The 26,935-nt window shown below is 33.9% G+C and overlaps 1 protein-coding gene and 1 long non-coding RNA gene across 5 annotated transcripts in view; one reads left to right on the top strand and one right to left on the bottom strand.

The window, feature by feature from the left end:
• Positions 1 to 26,935, top strand: part of GRM1 (glutamate metabotropic receptor 1) — a 438,388-nt gene that overhangs the window by 346,718 nt on the left and 64,735 nt on the right. For all 4 annotated transcript variants that reach the window (XM_074309606.1, XM_074309607.1, XM_074309609.1 and 1 more), the window contains exon 5: positions 25,009 to 25,255. In XM_074309606.1, the coding sequence (XP_074165707.1) occupies positions 25,009 to 25,255 (247 nt within the window). The remainder of the gene's footprint in view (positions 1 to 25,008; positions 25,256 to 26,935) is intronic.
• LOC141565880 (uncharacterized) overlaps positions 6,894 to 26,935 on the bottom strand; it is a 50,760-nt gene continuing 30,718 nt past the window's right edge. The window contains exon 3 of the long non-coding RNA XR_012489172.1: positions 6,894 to 7,014. This is a non-coding gene — a long non-coding RNA (uncharacterized LOC141565880). The remainder of the gene's footprint in view (positions 7,015 to 26,935) is intronic.

The following is a 26,935-nucleotide window of genomic DNA, read 5'->3' as shown; positions in this document are numbered from 1 at the left end:
ACACACAAAAGTGGATTGATTTTTAAAATTAAATCTGAATCACTTGTCTAAGGTCACTCTCACCCACATGAAGAAGAGGTATTGATGGACATTTAAGAACTTAATGAAATGAGGTGGTGGTTTAATTCTCATTTATATCCTAAAAACTGTAACTTCTTCATTCACCATCCCCTTAAAGAAGTCCCTGTGTAAATGGAGTTGTGGACTAAGTATCTCTCTTCATTTTGCTGCTTAGACATTTTGTGCTTCCAACTTTTACCTGTTAAAAGCTTGGGATTTTATTAATAGTTGTAACAGGACACTGGAGACAATGATTGAGAATGGGCAAAACCTCAGTACACCATGAAATCTCATTGGGAATGATTCTAACACTATAATGAACTTGGAGAAAAAAGAGTGACTAACAAGTCCAGCCTTAAATGCTATAGGAAGAAGGCAGAAGAGAATCAAGAACAAATGTTATAGAAGAAAGGAGGACAAACTTAGAGGAACAGATATGCAAAAAGTTTTATTTGACAGTTGTACAGTATGAGTATAGTTATATGCCTAAAAGTGATAAAGGACAAATTTTGATACAGAAAAACAAAGAACTGTGTGATTGTAATGTGTAGAATGTACAAAGAGCAGAGGGACAGATAGCTGTCATTGTAGATAGAATGCCAAGTCTGGAGTGAGGAAGACTCATCTTTGTTAATTCAAATATAACCTCAGATATTTACTAGCTGTATGATTCTGGGTAAGTCACTTAACCCTGTTTGCCTCAGTTACCTCATCTATAAAATGAGCTGGAGAAGAAAATGGCAAGCCAGTCCAGTGTCTTTGCCAAAAGAACCTAAACTAGGGATCATAAAGAGTCCATTAGAACAATAATTATTGAAGAATAATTGAGGCATTTCCTTGCCATTGTCTTTCTCCTTCCATTTTAAAATGAAAACTTCTCTTTTTCCCATCAAAGGTAGGGCCCAGAGAATAATTTAAGAGGAAGTCATAAGAAAAGGAGACAAAGGAAGTATTTTCGATTTAATGATCCACCTTACATAAAGATGTGGGCCAGGAGCATCTTGTCCTTCTCAGCTTATCATAATAATTGCATCATTACTATATTGCCACATAGTAAATATGATGAACTTTATTTTATATTGCTATTTTTATTGGAATGTCTCTAAATTAATAATTTGCTAATATTATATCAAGTTCTTTTTAAAAAAAAGAATTCTTAAATGTATTTTAATACTCAAAAATAATCACATTCCAAATAAATACTCATCTTATTCAGGAACTATGCTAATTATTTTGATTGTGGCAACTGAGTTAATATAGAAGAGGAAGTTACAGTAATTATCTACCTGTCACTATTGCAATTTAGAAACAAGACATATTTCCTTTGTAGTTATATTTTGTTCTAAGGAGTTGTTGATTGTTTTTCTACACTTGATTTTAAAGGTAGCAAAAGTTACCTTCCTATTCCTCACCAAAGTCTTCAACAATCCAAGTCTAAACAACTCTATCTCCAGCCCCTTATCATAATATTTCCTCCATTTAATGCTGTACATTTTTAAACCTGAAATACCCATTGTCATCTTATGTGATTATGTGATTTCCCCACTCTGTTCCTTTGTTTAGGTCATTGCCTATAGTTGAAATGTTTTTTCCTCATATTAACTGTTAATTGACTCTCCTTTAAGCTTCACTTCAGATTCTGTTACTGACTTTTCTTTGATTTTCCTGATGACGATGGAGAGGAGTGGGTCATTGACTAGTTTTTGTACTCTTCTGATGCATTTTTCATGCTCTAATTTGTAGAACAGTTATTTGTGTATGCCACCTCCTCTATTATTTACTTATCTCCTTCAGAACAGCATTGCCCAGCTTATCTACATGAGTATTTCCTGATATGCCTAACAGTGCTTCACACATAATAGGAACCTCAAAAATGTTTGTTGAACAAATGAATGTAAAGAAATTATAGCTATTGTATTAAGAATTGTAGGCTTAATGAATTCTCTTTTGGAGTTAATTAGAAAACATTGAAATTAAACAACTTGGAGGTTATGACAAAGAAGCCCGCTAAGTAGGGAGACTAAATGGTTGTATGTGGATGTGCCTTGTCCTTTAAACATTACAGCTGTATCACTGACAAGGCACTCATCACATTCCCTCTAGTTAGCTGGCAAACAACTGCTACAGAGCTGCAAAAATGAGCTACTCTAAAGGGAGTGTTTTTTACCTATAAAATGTTAGGTGTCATGTCAGAAATCAAAGTAACAGATTGGCAATCATTGCCCCAGGTTTCAACCCTCATAGAGCATATAGAACTGGAATAATATTGCTTTCTTTTGAGACACCTCGTGATACTGGTTTGTTTTTTGGGGTCCCTTCCCAACCTCAACAGAACCACTAATCAATGCTATTGATTGCTATGGCTTGTACTCAGCTTAAATGTTTCCCAGAAGAATGTTTTTAAATAATTGAAAGACAAACTAAATTTCAGATACAGGATAGAGAAAATAAAGATATAATTTTTCCCCATGCAAGTTTATTGGATTACTCCCTCTTCCCCCACAAAAATATATCCATGGATCATTTAGATTTTAGAGTATCTATAGATCCCAGATTAAGATTCCTGGACCAGATAATCTCAATAATGTGGGTTGAGGTCCCTTTAAGATTCCTTTCTGATTCCCTACCCCCATGGCTGAAGAAGCTAGGATCTTTGATTCACAAATTCTGGTCAAAAGCACCCTTTTGAATTCCAATGATATCTGGGCTTTGCCAGCTCCCACTGGATCTGAGCTAACTTGGGCTTTCCCAGCACCCCACTATCTGCTCAGGTTTCCCCAAACCAGCCAGGAGCCTGGGACTCCACCCACCTTCAAGATCACAAAGAGCCCCCATTATAAAAAGGGAACCCTGGAGCCCATTCTTTTGCAGGAACCCCCAAACATGGCCATGTAAAGTTCCTGTCCGCCCAGCGACCAGCTCTGGCCCTGGCGTCTTTCTACCTTTACCCTTATTTCCAAACCCCTATAATCTAGGTTTTTGGGCCTGTAAATTCCTTTATAGGGGATTCTGTGCGGTCACTAGACTGCATTTAACTATGTATCCTTGTGCCAAACCAAAAGAGGTTACCCCTTACCTAACTCTCATCATCAAAGCTTCCCTCTAGTTCAGAATCTATGATCTTATTACTGTTACTATCTAATTTTATTAACTATATCTTTAAAATTGTGACATAGTTAAAAGCTCTTTTTCATTTTAAGGAAATAAAGGTTCCCTGAAATTAACATAACTTCAGAAAATGAAATTTCTAGTTATTTGTTACATAATCAGGGAATTTTTATCTCAGAAGTAGACATAGAATATATTTAGAGAATTTTGATATTATTATAATAAGTGTGTGCCAGATTAAGCTAAGCAATCAAGATTAAAATAATGAGGATAATATATGCTTGATTAAATAAAATTTCCATTCTGCTCCACCTTACTTAAAATGAAATTTACATTTTTGATAAATTGTATAGAAAAAAATGAGAACATTTACATTTTTAATTTACATTTAATTTAGTGATGTATATGATAAGAATTCTTTGGAGAAAATAACAAAGATACAAAGAATTGAGAGTCAAAAGAGTCAGAGAAACATGAATCAAGTTTATTCCTGGTGAACTGAATTATGTTTTGTAATACCCTTGAAAAAAATCTAAACAAACAGAAGGATAGCATCCGGTGCCTGGTTGCCAAATTGAGGACAATTCAAAGCTTTGAGGTTATTATGAAAGTGGCCTGATTAATGTTGATTCAATTAATCCAATACCCAGGTGGTTTGAAAGAATCTAAATTCCATTTGGTTTAGCTTACATATGCTTAAGACTTCTCTCACTTTTTAAAAAATCTGAATTCAAATACTTTTTAATTGACTACAAGGATTTCATGGCAAAAAGAATGAAAAGAAAGCATTTCTTCAGCAAATGGTCTAAAAGATCAAGTTCTCTAGCATACTTCTCTTATGGTACCTATTGGAAGAAAATGGGCTGGGGAAATTGTCAGATGAAGGCCTGAGATTCTTGAACAGGAAATTGGATTTAGACTCTCTAAGAGAATCCTAGAAAGAGTCATTTGCTCTTGAAATAGAAAGATGCTTTGCTAATTCCTATCATATCCCCTTGATCTACTACTAGCCTAATAATCCTGGCAAAAAATGAAATGACATTAGTCAGATATGAAATGTTCTTGATGAAATCATGCTGCTTGTTTTTTTTTTTTCATGCTTCCTTAGTAGCAATATGGAAAAAAAAAAACCACATGTGATTTAAATGATATAGGCAACTCCCATATGAGGAATTCCTTTTACTAATGTAGGTCGATACCTCCTCAAAAAATTATAATTTTAGAGGTATTTAGAGCTCAACTTCTTAAAATGTAGTTCATAACTCTATATGGAGTCTTGTTAACTGAATGTGGGGGTCACAAATTTATGATTCATTATCAATAAATGTTTAATTTGTATAGCTATTGTATTTTATGTCTATATGCCCTCCATGTATATATGTCATGTAAAAATTTCTTAAGCAAAAAGGAGTCATGAGTGGAAAAACTTTAAGAAGCTTTGGCTTGGAACATTTAGAGATAAAAATGACTTGCCCAGGTCATGGAGCCAGTGTGTATCCAAGTTGAAACTTGAATCCACATCTTTATGTGCCAAAGAGTGGTTCTCTACCTGCTACACCGACTCAGGATTCAAAGTCATAGTAGTGATCATAAATCCACTAGAATTTTGATACAGAAGAAAGTATGACAGTGGGGTGAAGAGAAAAAAATACAATCAATTAGCACATGTGGAGCTTGAGTTGGAATCTTGGCTCTCCTTTTTGCTACTTATTTACAATAGACATTTTGGACCTCACTTTGTTCAACATTCAAAATGAGGATATTAATAGTGGATAGCAACTCATCAGACTCCAAATTTATGATTCAATAATTCTATGATCTTAGGTATCAATTCCTTATGAAGCATTTTTTGACCTTGATTTTCCAATCCAAATATTATTCTTGTGAGTTAAAACAAAGGCAAAATATAGAATTTAACTTTTCTCCTTTTCCTGTTTCCATTATTCTATCTACTTTGTTATCCTTAGTTTCCTCTCTTGCCTTGTTTGTTCTGAGTTTATTCTACGCTTCAGCACTACATATATTATTTTTAGGGGATTATGCCATGTTTTTATATTAATTCATGATAACTTACCCTCGGTTCCATCCTTTTGTCCTTATCTTTTAAAACTCTAAATTGCATCTTTATATATAATTGTGGGGGGGTATACTATTAAGTGGGGAAAAAAATCTAAGTTGCTCAGTGTGTTCCTTGTGTATCTACAATGGTTTCTTTTGATAAACACTCCTTTCCTTCTACAATAGGATTTTCTTTGTCTCCAATATTTCATTCTTGAGAATCTTTCATTACATATGAGCTTACTTCCTCTTTCCCCAACCCCTAGAATTTAAGTATCCATAGAATACTACCTATCCTTTTCTAAGCTTTTTGAAATCTAATACCCTTAAATCTAAGACACTTGTTTGACTGCAGTTGACTTTCCTCTCATTCTTTATATTCAGACTTTTTTTTTATAATCACAATGATATCTCATTCTTTATATTCATATTCTAAAATGGACTAATCACAAACAGAAATGTTTTCCTTTTTTCTTGATTTTTTTAGAATCCTCTTTCTCCAAGGCTTATTTTAGGCTTCATTTATTGTTCTTCCTTCTTTTGTTCTAGAGTACTTTATCTATATTTGTCTTTTATATCTATCACTTTTTATATCTATCACAGCCCTGAAGTCAGGAGGACCTGAGTTCAAATGTGACCTCAGCCACTTAAAACTTCCCATCTGTGTGATCCTGGGCAAGTCACTTAACTCCAATTGCTTCAGGGGAAAAAAAGACATATTTTGGTAATAAAATTGTCTTTTTTTTCCCTCCAATTTGTTCAAAAAATGTCCTTGATTCCCCTTTATCTCAAGGATATTCCATATTCACCTACCACCAAACCACCATTCATTAATTCATAAAATCACAAAATCATGGAACTTGGGAGATGGAAAAGAATCTAGCAGCCAAACTAGCCATAGATTCACAACCTTTTTTGTGCCAAGGAACTTTTTGGCAGACTGAGGAAGCCTATAGACTCCTCCTAAAATAATGTGTTCACTTGCATAAAGTAAAATACTTAGAAATCAGTTTTCTTGGCCTGTAAAGTAGTGAAATATTTTAAAAATAAATTCATGGATTCTAGGTTAAAAACCTGTCCTTGAGTCTAACTTGGATGTGAACGGAATCCCTAATATAATATGCTGACAAGTAGCCATTCGATTTCTGCTTAAAGCTTTTCAAGGCAGGAAAACCAACCTACCACATATTGAGGCAGCCCATTTAACTTGCAGATCCTGTTAGAAAGGTTTTTTATTTGTTGTTGTGGTTGTTTTTTTGAAGTTGGTAGTTGTCAAGTGCTTTTATAAATCTTGGAAGGTTCTGTGTTATGTTTTAGATAAATACCCAGGAAAGACAATAGACCTCTATTTCCGTTGTTAGGTTGACCAATGGCCCTCTCAGTTACCTTCCCAGTTATTCCCATCCATCCCCTACCCACCAGCGAAATGCTAAGTACTATTGGTCTTTTTCTTCTGACTCTTAGGAGAATGAAATATTATCTAACAGTCTCTATGCTTGTACTATATAATTCTTAAGAGAACAAGCTACTTTTTCCTACTCGGAGCATCCAGGGAAAACCTTGAACTTGTTTTAAACTCTAATTGAACAGTTGCCTTTGCCTTTTCCTTCTCCTTTGTGAAACACTCTTTCATTATCAAAACATCCTGACAAAGGTTGTTGCCCATCTTGTGCTGCAAATCACAATTGAAGTTTCATTTCTGTATCCTTGAGGGGTGCTTCATTCTCCCAAACAACTTGGAACATTTTTTGAGTGCCTTCATCTTCTCCTCCAGGGGACTTGCCTACACTTAGAACACAAATAATAGTTATTCAGCTGTGGCAGAAATATAAACACCACATATTCTATACTGCCATTGTACAATTTCTCCTACTCTCTAGACAGATCAAAATTTTCAGCTTTGTTTAAAAAGTAAAAACAACAATTTGTGGGTGTTTGCACTTCAACCTTAACTACTTTTCAAACTTTTATAATGAATTATCCCTTTTTAAAAGAACTCGAACTCCTTTTCTTAGACTTAATAGTAACTTCATAGCCATACTCACTTCCTCTTAAACCTTTCACCGGACTCTACTCCATCAATAAGTTTTACTCTCTCATTGCTACACATGCCTTTTCTTGTTTATCTTTTTCTTGACAACTTCTTCTTCTTGTATCTTCCTCTTCAGATTCTACTTCCTAGATCCTTTTATGTCCTCCTTAAATTTCTTTGGTTCTGCTTCCTCTTCCAAATCAAAACTAAAATTTGGATCTGTATATAGGTCTGGAGATTGCTCTTCAAATTTTCTGGAATTTCTCTTAAATTTCTCTTTTCTAAATTTAACCTTTGAACTATCTCAATAGTCCAAACCTCTCCAGATCACATACAAACTTCTTCTTCTAATACTTCTTCAGTTTGTCTCTTTTCTTTCACTTTCTCTCCCTAAACTTTCTGTCTTTTATTGAAGGAGCACAAATGTAATTTTGAATTAAAAAAAAAGACTTTTAATGGCCAAGTGAGTTTGAGGAAAGCTGTTCTAGACAACTAAACTTTGCAACATTATCAGGGACAGTTGCTATGGAAAAGAAAATAGTCTCGTAAAGCCCACATAATTTGCTAAATGTGTGTCATACATTTCCCCAATGCTAGTACCTTGGATTATTGCCAACAGTGCCAACCCTGAGGGTAGTAACTAAAGAGACAGTTCTCAGCTACAACATCCCTCCCAATGTGTCATGCCAGGGTACTGGTAGGTTATGAAAGTGTGCAGAGTCTCATTTGATTTACAGAAACACCAGAGCTGTTTGTGTTTATTTTAGAAGATAGTGTGAACTGTTCCTTTGCAAATAATCCCTGGAAATATGTGCCTTGCCTGCCAGCTTCTTGGGTAAAAAAGACTGACAGTACAAAATTTATTCCAAGAAGTGACAGTAGGCAGAATTTCTATCAGATGCTTTGTATCATAGAATAGCTGTGCACATCTGGAAAGCAAATCCCTACAATGTCTAACAATAATAACGTTTTACACAGTAGGCAGCCATATCCACTGTCATCAAAACTTTAAAACTCTATTGAACTTCCTTTAGTTGCACAAAAGTCTGCATGCAATGTTATCCTTCCCATTAAAACTAGACAAGTCTGAAAATGAACACAAAAAATGAATGATGTAGCTATCATCTATTATTAAATGAAAATTAAATCTTTGCCAGTCACTTGATATTCCTACTATTAAAATTAGAGAACAAAATGAGAGGATTGGTTTTGGAGTATGGAATTTACATAAGATACTTCACAAAGTCTGCTCTGCAGATATCTCTAGATATATATTCATACATATAATTTGTTTGCCCCAGATACTATGATATAATAATGGAATGACTTGCATGTAGAAAGCTCTAAGAAAATTTAGAAAACACCATGTACACAGAGAAAAAGAAAACCATAGTTGGGGGGGGGGGGAGAGAGAGAGAGAGAGAGAGAGAGAGAGAGAGAGAGAGAGAGAGAGAGAGAGAGAGAGAGAGAGAGTAACAGAAGGAAAAAGGGAAGGGGAGAGAGAGTGAGACAGAGAAAGAGAGACAAAGGATATGTTCAAAAAGTTCTTAAAAGAAAAACTGCAAAGTATTCCCAATCATGTATGAATGCTTCAAATCACTAATAAGAGAAATACAAATCAAAACAGCCCTGGAATTTCACTTCATATCCTAAAAAATGTCAAAAAATCCAAAATGACAACAATGTAATATATATTGGATTACTTGCTGTGTATAAGGAGAGGGTGAAGGGAAGGAAGGGAATAAAAAATTTGGAACACGAAGTTTTGCAAGGGTGAATATTGAAAATTATCTATGCATATGTTTTAAAAATAAAACGTTTTAATAAAAAAGGAAAAAAAAACATTAAACACTTGAAATTCAGGGGGGAAATAGCAACAATGCACGTTGAAGTGCTAGAAAAAAAGAAACTAATGCATTGTATGGAGTTATGTATGGAATGGTGTGACCATTTTTGAAAACAATTTGGAATTATGCAAATAGAGTGAATAAAATGTCTATATACTTTGTGTAGAAATCTATAACCTCTAAGATTGTTGTTGTGTAGTAGTTTCCAATCATATTGGGGTCTTCATAGCCTCACACCAAGGCCAACTGTGAGAGTTTAGAATCCCTTAATCTCTTTAGCCTCAGTTTCCATATCCATTAAAGAGACATACAAGAACTAGTTCCCTTGGAGTTAGTTATCATGAGAATCTGAATGAATATACTCAAAGCATTGCAAACCTTTTTTTTTTTTCCTGAGGCTGGAGCCAAGTGACTTGCCCAGGGTCACACAGCCAGGAAGTGTAAAGTGTCTGAGGCCAGATCCGAACTTGGGTCCTCTTGCATTCAAAGCTGGCACTCCATCCACTGCGCTACCTAGCTGCCCAGCATTGCAAACCTTAAAGAGCTATGTAAATATTCTCTTTTTATTGGTGTGAGGCAGAATTCAAACTCAGACCTTTCTGAGTAAAAGTCCCACACTATACTTTTCTATACTACATAAGTGTTTCAAGCCTCAAAACTAGTTGAGCTTCAGTTTCTCCTCTGGTCTATTATAGAGAAGAAAATGATGGACAACTCTAGTATCATTGTCTAGAAAATCCCAAATAGATCCAGGAAGGCTCAAACATGACTGTGAATGACTGAGCAACAATCTTAGAGGTTGTAGTTGGTACTAAATAGGGCAATGTGCATAGAGCATTTTATAACTATAAAGTTTTTTATGTTAAATCTAATATATGCATACATTTTTATACAATTTTCTTGCTGCACAAGAAAAATCAAATCAAAAAGAAAAAATGAGAAAGAAAATAAAATGCAAGCAAACAACAACAAAAAAGAGTGAAAATGCTATGTTGTGATCCACACTCAGTTCCCAGTCCTCTTTCTGGGTGTAGATAGCTCCCTTCATCACCAGATCATTGGAACTGGCCTGAATCACCTCACTGTTGAAAAAAAAGCCATCTCCATCAGCAGCTAAAAATTTTTTTACTAGTGTAAACTATAATTATTTTAATGTCTGTGATCTCTTCAGTACTTCAAGGAGAGTCCTTTCTTAACATAGTTGTTGAGAGTTGCTATGATTGAGAAGCTTACATCTTACAACCAACCTGGAGACAAGCTCCTGTATGGCCAAGGTCATATGGGAAACCTTTACTGATTGGTAGGATTGGTAGGACCAGTCTTCTGAGATGGCTTTGGAGAGCCCAAAGTTACCTTAAAACAATCAAGAAGTGTAGTGTTGGAAGGGACCTCTGCATAGAGTCATCTAGTTCAATCTCACCTGAAAATGAATGTCTTTTAAAATACATCCAACGAATGATCACCTAGTCAAGAGGTGTCAAATGTGCATGCAACCCACAATACATGCGTGTGTAGCTCAAATGTGGCTTGGGCAAGATTAAAATTGAATTAGAATAAGTTTAACAAAATAAATAATAATACAAGTAGAAATATTATTAATATATGATTTTCTAAGTCAAAAGGCAGCCTTCAAGAATCCTTATGTATATTCAATGGTCCTTGTTTCAATTTATATTTGACAGTACTGCCCTGGAGTCTGCTAAAGGACAACAGGAGATGTGAAACTGAGGGCTTCCCAAAGTAGCTCATTAGACTTCTGGAGAGCTCTAATGGTTAAGAAGATTTTCATTATATCAAGCCTAAATTGGCTGCTGGAACTTTCATGCTATAAAAGAAAAAACTCACTACTCTGTTTTAGACACAAATCTTCCATGGATAAATTCACAATTAACTAATTCTAAGCATCTTAGAGAGAAAGGAAATCCACAATGGTAAAAATCCATCCTGTCTTTGAAAATTTCTGTGGCACAAATAGTTCTACTCATTTAGCAAAAGGCACTACTTCAAAATGAGATAAAATAGAGTTAACATAACTAATAGTTAAATCCATCAAAGAGAATCATAGCTCAACTTTTGGCCCACCCTAGAGAATAATTTTCCTAAAAACCATTCAGGCCTGATTTAACTACTTCCTCTAAGGAATCTTTCAGCCTGATAAAACAAGCTCAAGAGACACTTCTATTAGTTGAATTAAGTAAATATGTTCTTACTTCTCTTAATCTGAATCTTAACCAATTTCAGAGAAAATGCTTTCCTGAGTTGATCAGGTCTTTCTCTTTAGACACTGGTTGACCTTTCATAAAAATTACATAAAAAAGATTTCAGCACAAAAAAAAAATACTGTTTTGGGGACTGATAAAGCTTTGAAAAGTGATTAAGTTTCTCATTTAGATTACACTAAGAACTTCAGACTACTGCATTATTCTAATCTTATTCTGTATTATGTAGCTTTATAAAGGATTGGGGATAGAGGAAGGTTTAGTATGTTTACAGAACTCACTATACCTAATTTTGTCATCTAAGGCCAAATATAATCTTTCCTCAACTTGTCAGACTTTGAAATATTATGTTTTACTCTGAGAATTATCCAGGTTACTTTTGACCACTTTCTTCAATAGATTCTCAAATAGTATGGGCTTAAAGTCCTTCAGCATGCTGGTGATTCTTCTAAATTCTCTGCAGCTTATCAATGTTTTTTCCGAATTGTAGCTCCCAGAATTGAACCCACATCTGTAGTTGCTATCTAATGATTGCAGTGTATAATTGGACCATCACCTTATTCTTAGAAACTACATACACTTTTCAATGTAGTCTAAGCTCTCAAAATATTTGATTACCTGCCATACAACCCTGATGACTCACATTAAGCTAATAGTGAGCTTAATAATAATAAGCTAAAAACCCCAGAATATTTTCAAACTTTTTTTTAATCATTGTTTCCCTATCCTATTTTTTGAATCTAAATGTAAAACTTTACATTTATACCTATTGAATTTCATCTTATAAAATTCAGCTTGAACATCTTGGATCATGATATTATCATCCAGTATGTTAGTAATCCCTCTCAATTTAGTGCCATATTCAAATTAGATGAAAGAAAATAAGCATTTATTAAGTTCCTACTACATATAAGCACTTTATAAATATTATCTAACTTAATCTAATTTATCCCATGAAGAAAGTGTTATCAAGATCCCTATTTTAGAATTGAGGAAACTAAGGTATATGGAGATTAATAAATTTGCATAGGGTCAAATAGCTACTGAGTATTGGAGTCTGGATTTGAACTCAGGTGTTCCCGACTCTGGGACTCTATTCATTGTGCTACTAGCTGCTGCAATATGACATGATGAGCATGCCAAACTATATCTATATAATACATATAGCCAAGTAATTGATTAAAAATGCCTTATTGAAGGATACAAAAATGACGATGAAATTTAATGAAAGGCTATGTTTATTTCATAACAGTAATATCATCATATTAAATGTCATTGATGCAGTTACCAGTAATTTTTTCTCCTGGCTACAAAATCTCTATATTTTTACCCTGGAATATAAATAAGCTAGGATTCTTCATTTAAAAAGTGCTCTCCTGGTCCAAAGGCCAATGGCAAAGGTAGATAGATTGAAATATGAATGGACCCACAATAAAGGCTACTAAGTTCAAGAAATTGTAGATCTTGTACTCCACTGATACTTAATATATTGTTTCTTATATCACCATAGTATCCCATCCATATCTCCACCTCCCAGAGAGTCATCCCATATGACAAATAGTATCTTTTGAGAGAAAAAAGGAGGAAAATTCAACACATTCGATCAATACATTAGAAAAGACTAAAAAGCAAGTACCAAAAAAACATGTACAATTAGGGATGTCTTCTTATATGTCACTTGTTTCTTACACTTTTATTCTGTTTGCTTTTAATTTTGTAGTGTCTACTTTTTTATATTGGTGTAGTAACTGTATATATTGTTTTCTTGGCTAACTTCACTCTGCATCAAATCATGTAGATCTTTCCATGTTGCTATATATTCGTAATTGCTTAGAGCACATTAATATTCCATTATGTCCATGCAGCACATTTTTGGTCATGACTAAAACATAGCCATCTACTTTGTTTTCCATTCTTAGCTTTCAACAAAAATTATTGATACAAAAATTTTGACATATATAGGGACTTTTTCTTATCAGTGACTTCCTTGGGATGGAAGGTCAATAATGAACTCTCTTGTTCAAAGTGTATAGACATTTTATTCATTCTACTTGCATAATTCCAAATTCCTTTCCAAAATGGTCATACCATTCCATAACTCCATACAATGCATTAGAGTATCTATTTTTCCACTTCTTCAATATGTATTGTTGCCATTTTCCTCTGAATTTCAAGTATTTAATATTTTTTCCTTTTTTATTAAAACTTTATTTTCAAAACATATGCATAGTTAATTTTCAACATTCCCCCTTGCAAAATCTTGGGATCCGATTCCCCCCTCACTTCTCTCCAACCTCCCTTAAAGAACAAGTAATCCAATATATATTATTTTGTTGCCATTTTTTGGATTTTTTGAGACATTTTTTAGGATACAAGGTGAAACTTCAGGGTTGTTTTATTATTAATGATATGAGGCATTCATACACATGATTGTGAATACTTTGCAGTTTTACTTTTAAGAACTATTTGAACATATCCTTTGGCTATTATGCTATTAGGGAATGGATATATTCATATACTTAATTTAGTCTGAATGCTGAAACCTTTAGCAATTGAAGCAGGTCCAGCCTGGGACAGTACCAGATACTTACCAGATATGGAACAGAATCTTCCTTTAATGCATGACTTTTTTCTATTTACTATGATTTGATTTAGAAGTAGCAAAGTGGGGGGAAATACAATACATTAACATTATTTTCTGAGTCTGAGGCAATCCTCTTGTTGATCTAATAATCTGGAAACAATTTTCTTGACAACTACACCTTTAACTCTGCATCTTTCTAATATGTATATATATATGTATATATATTTAGAGCTGGAAAGGGTCTTAGAGATTATCTTATTAAATGAGTCTTGAAAGGTCTGAGAGAAAATCAGTGTCAGAAACAGGATTCAAAGCAAGGTCTTCAACTTTCCAATAAAATATGCTTTCCATGGCAACCATGTTATTTCTCTATACCATGAAATCTCTTTGTGGAGTGTCTTCTCTACCTAAAGTTCAGAGAATATAGAAGGCTTTTTGTTTTTGTTATTTGTTTTGATCTGTTTTTGCTGCCAGCATGCCCAGATTCTCTTTTGAAGCTTGATTCTTTCTCTCTTTCTCTTTTTAACAGCTTCTTATTTTCAGAATGCATTCAACATTCACTCTTGTAAATCCTTGTGTTTTTCTCCTTCCCTTCTCCTCATCCCCTCCCTCAGGCAGCAAGCAATCGAATATATATTAAACATAAACAAATCTTCCATACATAATTCCACAATTATCATGCTGCACAAGAAAAATCAGATCACAAAAAAAAAATTGAGAAAGAAAAAAAAAAGCAAACAAACAACAAAAAAGTGAAAATACTATATTATTGTAAAATCTGGATTAGCTCCCTGGAGGCCTCAAGAACAGCTGCAGTCAGGATAAGTAAGTCCTTGGTCTTTAGGGGGAGAAGTGAAGGAGATAGACAAACTACCACAGGCTCGCCACCAACCTTTTTCCTCCTCCTCCTGCTGAAAAGTGAGTCTGTCTCTTCTCACACCAACCTCTAATACTTCCTGTATACACCAAACATCAAGCCAGCAGGGAACAGTGAGAAGGGCCATTTTTCCAAGCATATGCTAATAGAACCATTGTCCAATAGGTAATTAGCCTTAAGTACTCGTTGTCTGATTCAAGCACATCTTTTAAGAGTTTCAGCCCTTTACATATTGTGATCCACATTCAGTCCCTATAATCTTCTCTCTGGATGCAGATGGCTCTATCACAAGTATATTGAAATTGGCCTGAATTATGTCATTGTTGAAAAGAGCCATGTCCATCACAATTGGTCATCACATAATCTTGTTGTTGTCATGTACAATGTTCTCCTGTTTCTACTCACTTCACTTAGCATCAGTTCATGTAAGTTTCTCCAGGCCTCTCCAAAATCATCTTTCTGATCATAGAACAATAATATTCCATAACATTCATATGCCCTAACTTATTCAGGCATTCTCCAACTGATGAGTATCCACTCAGTTTTCAATTCCTTGACATTACAAAAAGGGCTCTTACAAACATTTTTGCACATATGGGTCCTTTTCCTTTTTTGTGATCTATAGGATACAGGCCCAGTAGAAATACTGCTGGATCAAAGGGTATGCATAGTTTGATAGCCCTCTAAGCAAAGTTCCAAATTGTTTTCCAGAATGGTTGGATCAATTTACAACTTCACCAACAATGTATCAGTGTACCAGTTTTCCCACATTCCTTTCAAAGTTTATCATGATCTTTTCCTGTCATCTTAGTCAATCTGAATGGTGCATAGTGGTACCTCAAAGTTGTCTTAATTTTCATTTCTCTAATTAATAGTGATTTAGAGCATTTTTCATATGACTAGAAATGGTTTTAATTTCTTTGTCTGAAAATTGTGTGTTCATATCCTTTGACCATTTAGAAACTTGATTTTTTAAAGGGATGGTGCCTTTTTCTTTCTAAATATTTCCTATCACATTTAAATGGATATATATATATATATATATATATATATATATATATATATATATATATATAGCTGAGGCCTAACATTGTTTCCTCACATTATCTTATTGATATAATACAATACAATCTAATGAACATTAATACCATGTGCCAGGCACTATGCATCAGCAAACAGAATTTTTTGTCTTCCTATTATGTGGCCCTGGCTTTTTGGTTCTACTTTTAAGGTTTACATTCTTTTTTTTTTCAGTTAACAAGCATTTATTTATTATTTTGATCCCACATCTTTTACTAATTGAACAAAAATAAAAATACAGCTCTAATTAAAAAAAAAAGATGTAATCAAACAAAGCACATTACTTCATTGCTGGTGTCCACAAATGTACCTGTCCCTCGAGTCCCTTATCTCTCTGTCGTGAGGCAGCATACTTCATCGTCAGTCTTTTGGAAGCATGGTTGGGTGTTTCATTGATCAGGATCCTCAATTCTTTTAAAGTGCCCACTCCAGCAGGACTTCTACTTAAATAATGGTTATCCAAACAAAATCAATTTATCAGCTAGGTTGTTATAATGGAAAGAAAGCTGAATTTAGAATAAGAAGTAAACATCTTAGTTCTACTACTTACTACTAAAGTGACATTAGGTATATTGCCTTTTTGTGATTCATGATCCTTTTCCGTAAAATGAGACAGTTGGACTGAAGATCTCCTAGACCCGTTCTAGGTCCATGTCTACAAATCTCTTTCTTATCTGAGTCCTATCACTTTTAATACCATTTAATACTTTTAAGTGAAGCACACTTTTCTCCTTTCTATATAGTTTGAATAAGAGGGAAAGAATTACTTATGAGTAGGATTTCATCTTTGATCTTTCTGTACCTTTTCTTACTGTCCTCTTAGTGGAGATTCTAATGGTTCTATTAGCAAGTTGTATGGGGGAAAAGAAAATACTTCATTTTGGCTAGAACATAAAGGGTATAGAAAGAATTGATAGGAAAGAAAGCTAAAACTGTGAGTAGTATCAAATTTTGAAAAACTTTGAATGCTAGACAGAAGAATCTAAATTCAAAAAGTAATAGAGAATTAGGTTTTTTTAATGGAAAAAAAGACATAACTAGATCTACACATTAAAAAAGGAAATGATTATTCTGTCAACTACAATGAAGGTTAGATCACAGAGGGAAGAGAAACAATGCAGCAAAGACAGAAGGCTATTGCTGCCATTCAGAGAGGTGTTAATGAGGATGTGTCAAGGAAACACAGAAGAGTGAAAGAATGACAGATTTAGTGGAATCATCAGAACTTGGTTGATTGGTTATGAGAGGGAAGAGGGAATAAAAAATCAGTCGATGATAATTCCAAGGTTACCAGTCTGGGAGACTTGATACAATAAGCATAAATGGTGAAGTCAGAAAGATGATCATGTTTAAGAGAAGGAATAAGCTCAATTTTATATGTATTGAGATGATACTGATACTGGTTACTTTTCCACTGCTAGAGTGACATAAGATTGTTTATTCCCCACCAAGAGGAAGGAGTATGTCTCTCTTATTGCTCACTAAGGATTTTTATGCAGAATTTTAAAATACTTTCTTTCCATTTCTTTGGGATTTATTGTACAAACGATTTAAGCATTAGTGAACATAAAAAATGGAGCTTAAATTATTACTTAGGTTGGGCCTGGAGTTTTAAAGAACAAAGTTTGGAAAAAGTATTATGCTTTATTATTTATATCACTGCTCCTCTGGGCTTTGTGCAGGAATTTGTTCTAACAACATAGAAATGTACACTCTTTGCTCTCATTTTCAACTAATAAAAATTACTGTCTCACTATCAAGCCAAATAGCAATGATTTTAATTAATTATTATAGAGCTCTAGATGGACTAATGTAAACTGTTGGATTATTCAACCAGACAATTACAGAGACATAGGAACGTCTGGACATCAGAAGACATTATAATGATTTCTTTTCCTTATCCCTTTTGCTATCATTCTACATTTTTCTTTCAAGCTATGTTCAAGTGCAACAATGTTGATTTATTCATCTATCCATTCACATCGCCTTTTGTATATCTCAAATTGGATTTTTCCGGAGGGAATGGGGAAGAAAAAAACATTGATTTTTAAGTGCCTACTATGTACCAGGTACTGTGTTAAGCCCTCAAAAATATCATAGGCATTTCAAACTCAGCCTCCCAAAATAGAATCCATTATTTTTCTCCCCAAACATAGCCCTCTTTTGAATCTCTCTATTATTTTTGATGCTACCACCATACTCCCAGTAATCATTGAAACCGGTATAATCTTTAACTCTTCATTCACACATATTCAATCTGTTGCTAACAATTTCTTCATGGCATCTCTTGTATAAAATCTTTTCTTTCCACATATACAATTACTACTCTTGTTTGACCTCTCACTTTTTACCTGGACTATTTCAATAGCCTTCTATTTGTTTTCTCTGCATCAAGTCTCTCCCTATTCTAATCTATTTTCCAATTTTTCTATAGTACATCACTTATTATATGTCAGTGACTCTCTTTTGCCTTTAGCATCAAATACATAATTTTCTTGCATTTACAATCTGACTCCTTCGTATTTTTCCATAATTCTTGGTCTTAATCCCTTCCATGTACTCTGATTCAGCAACATTGGCCTTTTCTTGCTCCTTCCAAATGACACCCTAAATGCTAATCTCTGATTGCCCTTCATATTTGTGATTTTTCTCTAACTCCTCTTCTCTGGATCTTGGATTCCTTTGCTTCTATCAAGACTCATTTCAAATTCCACCTTCTACAAAGGGCCTCTCTCTTTTTCTCCTGATGCTAGTCTCCTTCCTTCTCAGATTACTAAATATATATCATCAACAATAGTTATTGACTTGTTGCCTTACCTCCATTTAAAACATCAGCTGGTTGAGGTTAGAGACCATGTTTATCTTTATATTCCTAGAACTTAGCACAGAACCTGGTACATAATTCTTAATAAAGATTTCTTGAGGAGAATATATTCTCTATCTTAATATTAGTTTCTTCTTTGTAATTTTGGAAGTGACAAGAAAACAAGAATTAGTTCTATACTGGACCCAATGATCCACCACCAAATTTATAATATTTTCAAATGTCCCAATGTGGTTATAATAAGGTACTTATTCCCCCACTCTGTGGAATGTTTGCCCTGTACTTCAAAGAAGAACATCCCCTTTACTGCAGAGGAGCAAAAATGATTACCTTCTATTTCAATTTTGGAAACTGTATAGTTAATATTCTATATTGTAGTTATATTATTGTCTAAACATTCCTCATTGACTCATATTTCCATTATTGAACAAATTTCAAGTGGTACAGTGGATAAAACATTGAATATGGAGTCAGAAGACGTGAATTTAAAATCTGTCCACTTACCAGCTATATGATCTGAATTAGTCACTTAAACTCTATCTTCAGTTTCCTCAGCTGCAGAGTTGGGATAATAATGGTACCTATATCCCAGGGTCATTGTGATAATAAAATGAGATAGTAATTGTAAAATGTTTTATAAACCTTAAAGCAAAAATTGGCTAAATGAAAGGGTTTCATTGTTCAATCTTTTCAATTATGTTCAATTCTTTAAGATCTCATTTGGGGGTTTTTTTTGGAAAATTTATTAGAGTAGTTTGCCATTTCTCCAGCTCATTTTATAGATGAGGAAACTGAGGCAAACAGAATTAGGTGACTTGCACAGGGTCACACATTAGTAAGTGTCTAAAGTCACATTTGAATCTAGGAAGATGAGTCCTTCATGACTATGGACATTGTTGGAGTCGACTGTCTGCAAATTAAGAATCCCTGTTCTAAAGGAAGGTCCTGAAAGTGGCATGGTAGGCATTGAAAATTAATTCTTTTTATTGCCAGAATCTCTTTTGTGAACATCAAATGACCAAAATGTAAAGAGTTTGAAGCATTCAAAGGAGGTCATCAAATATAGTCTATTCCTTACCAAAAATCTTCTCTAGAAGGTCTCTAACTTGAATCTTAGTTGAAAACATTTATGCTTAGAAATATAAGCATTAAGAACTTCTTCCTGAGTTGTAAAGGTCCGGTTATCTCTAAGTTATCCTTCCAGACTGACGTCTCAACTCACTCTCCCAGCCAGACTAGACTCCTTGCCCTACTGCCCTCCTCTTTTATCCTAGCAGAGAATGGGCTAGTGAGAACTCAACAGGGCTTGTGAGAACTCCTACAGCTAATGAACTTGCTCCTTTTAAAGGTGCAAACTCCTTTAAACATGTAAACTCTCCCCCAGAAGTCCAAGGGTGCAAACTCCTTTCAAAGGCCTGAACCGAAGGTGTGAATTTTGAGCTAGAGAATTGTTTAGACAACCTGAGTTATCATCTTGTAATCCTAACATCTCCCTCTTTCTTTATTTAGAACATAGGGTGGTCATGGCCTTGAAACATAAATCCATCAATATAGGAGATATTACACATAATTACATAAATTACATAAACACATAGTAACATAGCACATGCTAGAAGTGATGTAACAAACAACATAATCAAATAATAATAATTGAGAATTTATAAATGTCCATAAGTCCATTGTCCATTAGTCTCATTTTGTGTTAGGAATCCAATGAATCCTCCTGGTTTTAAAGTTCTTTAACAGTCTTCTTATTAGCCATGCTCTTTCAGTGTCAGATGTTTCTTAGATTTTCTTTGCTTTGAGGTTTTTCTCTTTTTCTGTCTCTCTCTAATGGACAAGGCGAATACGACTCGTTGGCACCCATCTGATTCCTTCTCCATCTGAAGAAATACAAGCAAACCCTCTCCCCTAAGCAGTTAACCTATCTGATCCCTTCCATTCACCACTTTCTGGGTCTCTCCACATCACCTGGCAATTATCTAAGGACAGTGGAGCTGCTCACACTGGACACTGCCCTTCTGGTGGGTTATAAAACCTGTCTGCTGGAGTCAGTGCATCTTTGTCAAAAATTAGAAAATTAATGGTATAGAGAACTAAATTTAGAAGTTCTCTAGAATTACCTGTGGCTCCCCCTTTCTTTTGTTTTTGGAGGAGTGTCTTAATGTCTCTGTTTCTTCTCTCTACTATTCCCTGACCTTGCAGATTAAAAGATATGCCAGTGGTGTGTAAAATCTTATACTGTGCACAAAAGTGCACAAAATGTTTAGAAGTATATGCAGGCCCATTATCTCTTTTTATTTCTTGTGGCACACCCATAATCGCAAATGCTTGGGTAAGGAATTCAGTGACCACTCGGGCTGTCTCTTTTGCTGTTGGCACTGCAAAAGTGAATCCTGAAAAGGTATCTACCACCACATGAATAAAAGACAGATGACCAAAAGATTTATAATGGGTCACATCCATTTGCCAGATTTCATTAGATCTCAAACCCAATGATGTGAATTCTGATCTAGAGAATTGTTTAGACAACCTGAGTTATCACCTTGTAATCCTAACACTGAGTCAGTCAAATTTATTTTTGAACAACTTTAACTATTTGGAAATTTCTCATTGTGTCAAGCCCAAGTCTTTGTCTGACCCATTAAAAATGATCCTACTGTTGTTGGATGAATATATTTTGCCACTGATAAATTTGCAGTTAGGTAATATGATAGATAAGAGCATAAGTTCTGTAATAAGGAAGAGATGAGTTCAAATCTGGCCTCAGATACTGTTTGAACCTGGGTAAGTTATTTAATCTTGTTTGCCTCATTTTCCTCATTTGTAAAATGAGCAGGAGAAGGAAATGGCAAACCATTCCAGTGGTCCTTATCAGGAAAATCCCAAATGGGATTACAAAAATCAGATATAATTGAAATGACTAAACAACCACAACAATACAATTTTTGGTACTTGAAATATAGAGAAATATGGAGAATAGCATCATACTCTAATGATTGCCTATTAATAATTACACTGGCTATCTCTGTAAACAATATGTCTCCTACAATATATGTTTACAATATATTTGACCACATTAGGAATACTGTGTTCATTCTTAGAGGCCACATTTTAGGATAGATATTGAAAAACAACAGAACTAGAATAGGGCTGGTGAAAGGATTCATTCATATTATATATGAAGACTGGTTGAAGACTCTGGGTATATTTTTTCTAGAAGAGGTTAGGCTAGTATGTATTAATTCTCTTCAAGAATTGAAGGGCTTAGTTCTAATTGTTCAATAATGAAGAGAGTTAGCTACACCCAGAGAGAGAACTATGGGAAAATGAGTGTGAACCACAATATAGCCTTTCCACTCTTTCTGTTATTGTTTGCTTATATTTTTATTTTACTTTGGAGGTTTTGTTTTCTTTCTTGATCTAATTTTTCTTGTGTAGCAAGACAACTATATAAATATGTATACATATATTGGATTTAACATATACTTTAACATATTTAACAAGTATTGGACTTCCTGTCATTTAGGGGAGAGAGGTGAGGGGAAGGAGGGGAAAAGTTGGAACAGAAGGTTTTGCAAGGGTCAATGTTGAAAAATTACCCATGTATTGTAAATATTTTGTAAATAAAAAAGCTATAGTAATAATAATAAAAAGAATTGAAGGGCATTTAGGTGGAAGGGAGAGATTAGACTTGATGTCCAGAAAAAATTACTAAAATTTAGAACTGTTCAAAGATGCGGTGGATTACCTCTGAAAGTATGAGGGTCCCTGCAAGTTACACTAAAAGGTGTTGAGATTATCCTTAAACCTTGATTAGGCAACTCAAGTAAGAGAGCTTCATTTAACTGAATCAATTCAAAGTATCCTCAATAATCATTCTTTGCAGATGACATGATAATCTACTTATAGAAAATCATAGAAAATCATTTAAAAACCTACTCAAAACAATTTACAACTTTAGCAAAGTTGCAGGATATAAAGTAAATCCACACAAATCATTAGAATTTCTATATATATAATTGACAACACCCATCAGCAAGAGATAGAAAGAGAAATTCCATTTAAACTAACTGAAGACAAAATAAAATACTTGGGGGTTTACTTGCCAATTTAAACTCCAAAACTCTATGAATACAATTACAAAACACTTCTCACACAAATAAAATCAGATCTAAAAGATTGGAAAACTATGACTTGCTCATGAGTAGGCTGAGCTAATATAATAAAAATGACAATTCTGCCTAAATTGGTTTACTTGTTCAGTGCCATAACAATCAAACTGCCAAAAATTATTTTGTAGAACTAGAAAAAATAGCAAAATGCATCTGAAAGAACAAGAAGTCAAGAATATCAAGTGAATTAATGGGAAAAAATACAAAGATGGTGGTTTATCTGTACCAAACCTAAAGCTATCATCAAAACCATTTGGTACTGGCTAAGAAATGGAGTGGTAGATCAGTGAAATAGATTAGATATGCACAACATAATAATCAAGGCCTATAATAATCTAAAATTTGATTATTCTCTAACTTCTGGAAAAATAATTCACTATTTGAAAAAAATTTCTGGGAAAACAGGAAAATAATATGTCAGAAATTAGGCATAGACTTACATCTCACACCCCAAAGCAAAAATAGGTACATGATTTGGGCATAAAATATGATATTATAAACAAATGAGGAAAACACAGGATAATTTACCTATAAGATATTTGGAGAAGGGAATAATTTATGACCAAAGAAGAACTAGGGAACATAATGAAAAGCAGAATAGACAACTTTGATTTACATTAAATTAATGATTTTGCACAAAGAAAGCCAACAGAAACAAAATTAAGAGGGAAATATAAATCTGAGAAAAAATCTTTATAGCCAGTATTATTGATATACGTCTCATTTCTAAAATATGTAAAGAACTGTGTCAAATTTACAAGAATACAAGTTATTCTCCAATTGATAAATGGTCAAAGGATATGAATAGGAAATTTTCAGATGATGAAATTAAAGTCATCTATAGTAATATGAAAAAATTCTCTAAATTTACTATAGATTAGATAAATGTAATTTAAAACAACTCTGAGGTACCACCTCATACTTCTCAGATTGACTAAGATGACAGGAAAAAATAATGATAAATGTTGGAGCAGATGTGGGAAAACTAAGACACTGATGCATTGTTGGTGGAGTTGTGAAAGAATCCAACCATTCTGGAGAGTAATCTGGAACTATGCCCAAAGGGTTATGAAACTGTGCATAGCTTTTGACCTAGCAGTGCCATTATTGGGTCTGTACCCCAAGGAAATCATAAAGAAGGGGAAAGGACCCACATGTACAAAAATGTTTGTAGCAGCTCTTTTTGTGGTAGCAAAGAATTGGTATCTACCCATCAGTTGGGGATTGGCTAAACAAGCTGTGGTATGTGAAGGTAATGGAATATTATTTTTCTATAAAAAATGATGAACAAGAGATTATAGAAAGGCCTGGAAAGATTTACATGAACTGATGTTGAGTGAAGCAAGCAGAACCAGGAATACATTGTATACAATAACAGCTAGAATGTATAATGATCAACTGTGAAAGACTTGGTTCTTCTCAGTGCTTCAGTAATTCAAGGCAATCCCAATAGACTTTGGACAGAAAATGACATCTTCATCCAGAAAAAGAACTACGGAGACTGAATGCGAATTAGCACTTGCTATGTTCACTTCTTTTTTCTGCTTTTTTATCTCTCCCATGGTTTTTCTATTTTGCTTTGATTTTTCTCTCCCGATATGATTCATAAAGCAATGTATATTAAAAATAAATACATTTAACATAAAAAGTGTCATTGATGCCTATGCTTCTTGAATATCCTTTTCCTGTTATGGGTAAGTTGATCAACTTTAGTTAACTGTTGCGTGATTTATGATTGGGTAACTGTGTTGTAATGATAAGTCTAAGATACCAAGGGATAGTCTTGAATCAAACTCAACCTAACACATTTCTCTCCAAGGGATAGCTTCAAATAAAGTGGATAATCATTGGTCAGGAATATTGAAGGGAAAATTCTAATTTAGGTAGAGGTTGGGTTCTGAGGTCCCTTCTAAGTATTTATATCCAGTATTTTTGTGTATAAAAGTGACATAATGGGGGGGGGGAAACGTCGACTTAAAGTTCTTGAACTTTGCTCTCCTTGCTCCTTGCACCCAATCCCATGATCCTATTTTTAAAAAAATATCTTATTTGAATTAAATCATGTTCAGATAAAAGGCATAGTTCTATTATCTCTTACTACTAGTATTTATTTCTTGTTAACAATTTTGTTTTTATTATTACAGGCAATGAGAGTTTAGAAGAAAATTATGTCCAGGACAGCAAAATGGGCTTTGTCATCAACGCTATCTATGCTATGGCTCATGGACTACAGAATATGCACCATGCTCTCTGTCCTGGACATGTTGGTCTTTGTGATGCTATGAAACCCATTGATGGTAGTAAGCTCTTGGACTTCCTCATAAAATCCTCCTTCATTGGTGTATCAGGAGAAGAAGTGTGGTTTGATGAAAAAGGAGATGCCCCTGGAAGGTAATGAAGCAATTCAATGAAACAATTGGCTGGAAATTGCATTTTCCTAAACAGATGTAAATATTTTGTTTTAATTTCCATTGAAGATTATTGGGACCAGTATAGCTAGAGATAAATAAAAGCATGCTTTGGGAGGAGAATGAAGGTAATAAATGCATCCATCTTACTCAAATTACTCTGTAGAATAGGGCTTTTTAAATTTTTTCCACTTACTACTTTTTTTGCCTGAGAATTTTTATATGACCCTGGGGATAGAAGTATATAAAAAAGGTATACAAATCAAACATTTACTGATAATAAGTCATAATTTCACAATCCCCACATTCAGTTATGACACCCCTCCACCCCCATAGGGTTACAACTACAGTTTAAGAAACAGCTCTAGAGATTAACTTTTTCTCTCTGGAATTAAGAATCTACCTAAGATTAGGTTCAGCCTAGGAATCACAGATACAGGGCCAAAAGGGACTGCAAAAAGACAATTTAATCCAAATCCTTAATTTTACAGATGAAGAAACTAAGCCTAAGAAGGTAGTAAAGTAAGTTGCCTAACCCCTAAAAGGGTTCTGGGAACCTCCAGAGACCTACTTTGAAAACCATTTTTATAGGCAACTCTCTAAAACCATAAGTTTCATAGAAAATGTGAACTTGAATTGCAAGGTACAAGAAGTTTTCCTAATCAGGAATTTTCTATACCAATGGAATTACTCTTCCAGCCCAAATACTTTATTTATCTATTATATGTTATTATATATATGTATATATAATATATAATATGACATAATATATTATATGTACATATATATAAAACTTTCATTCATATATATATATATATATATATATATATATATATATATATATATACACATATACACTTCCTTGTAATTTATTAATCCAATTGTTCCCTTTGGATAATATACCTATTATCCAAATATTTAATAAAAATGTACCTAATCCCTCCTGGACTAAAGCGCTCCAAATATTTAAAAACCAACTTACTTTCTTCTTAAGTCTTTACTAGGTTAAACATTTAATATTCTTTAACACACCTTTACGTGATATGGCTTCCATAATAGTTATCATTCTGATTGATTTCCTTTGCATTCATAGATGCTTGTCAGTGTCTCTACTAAAATGTAGTACCTACAACTACACACCAAAAATGTTTAACTTGATCAAACCTCTTCAAGACCAAATTTTCCAGTTATTTCTTTATGATTGTTTTTAGTTTTGTTATAATTTTAGCACTTAATGTCTTGCCCCGCGTAGGCATTTAATGCATGTTGATAGTATTGAATGAATATCTATTCTTGTGGAGTTATTGGATATATGGAGTTTAAGGAATACCATGTATTGAGCATTATAGTGAAGTCAAAATCTAAGATTTTAATTAAGGGTTACCATCTAAATTCAGTTAAACGAATAATTACTTAGTACATATTATGTACAAGGCAGCAATGTTAGGTATAGAACTACACTGACTAAAATGGAATAAATTCCTCAGGGAGCTTGGTAGCTCTCAGATTTTGTGGGTCAAGTCATTCCATGTTTTTTATACTTAGCATCCTACATGAGAAAGAACTGAATATTTCACAAATAGGAAATTATTTTGAAATCTGTATGATATTGTACAATTTATTTCTGCTACCTGAATATAGGTGCTTTCAGTGGTCCCATATT

Source organism: Sminthopsis crassicaudata, chromosome 4, assembly GCF_048593235.1.
Source record: "Sminthopsis crassicaudata isolate SCR6 chromosome 4, ASM4859323v1, whole genome shotgun sequence".
NCBI classification, from domain to species: Eukaryota; Metazoa; Chordata; class Mammalia; order Dasyuromorphia; family Dasyuridae; genus Sminthopsis; species Sminthopsis crassicaudata.
This window is presented reverse-complemented; position numbering and strand designations above follow the sequence as displayed.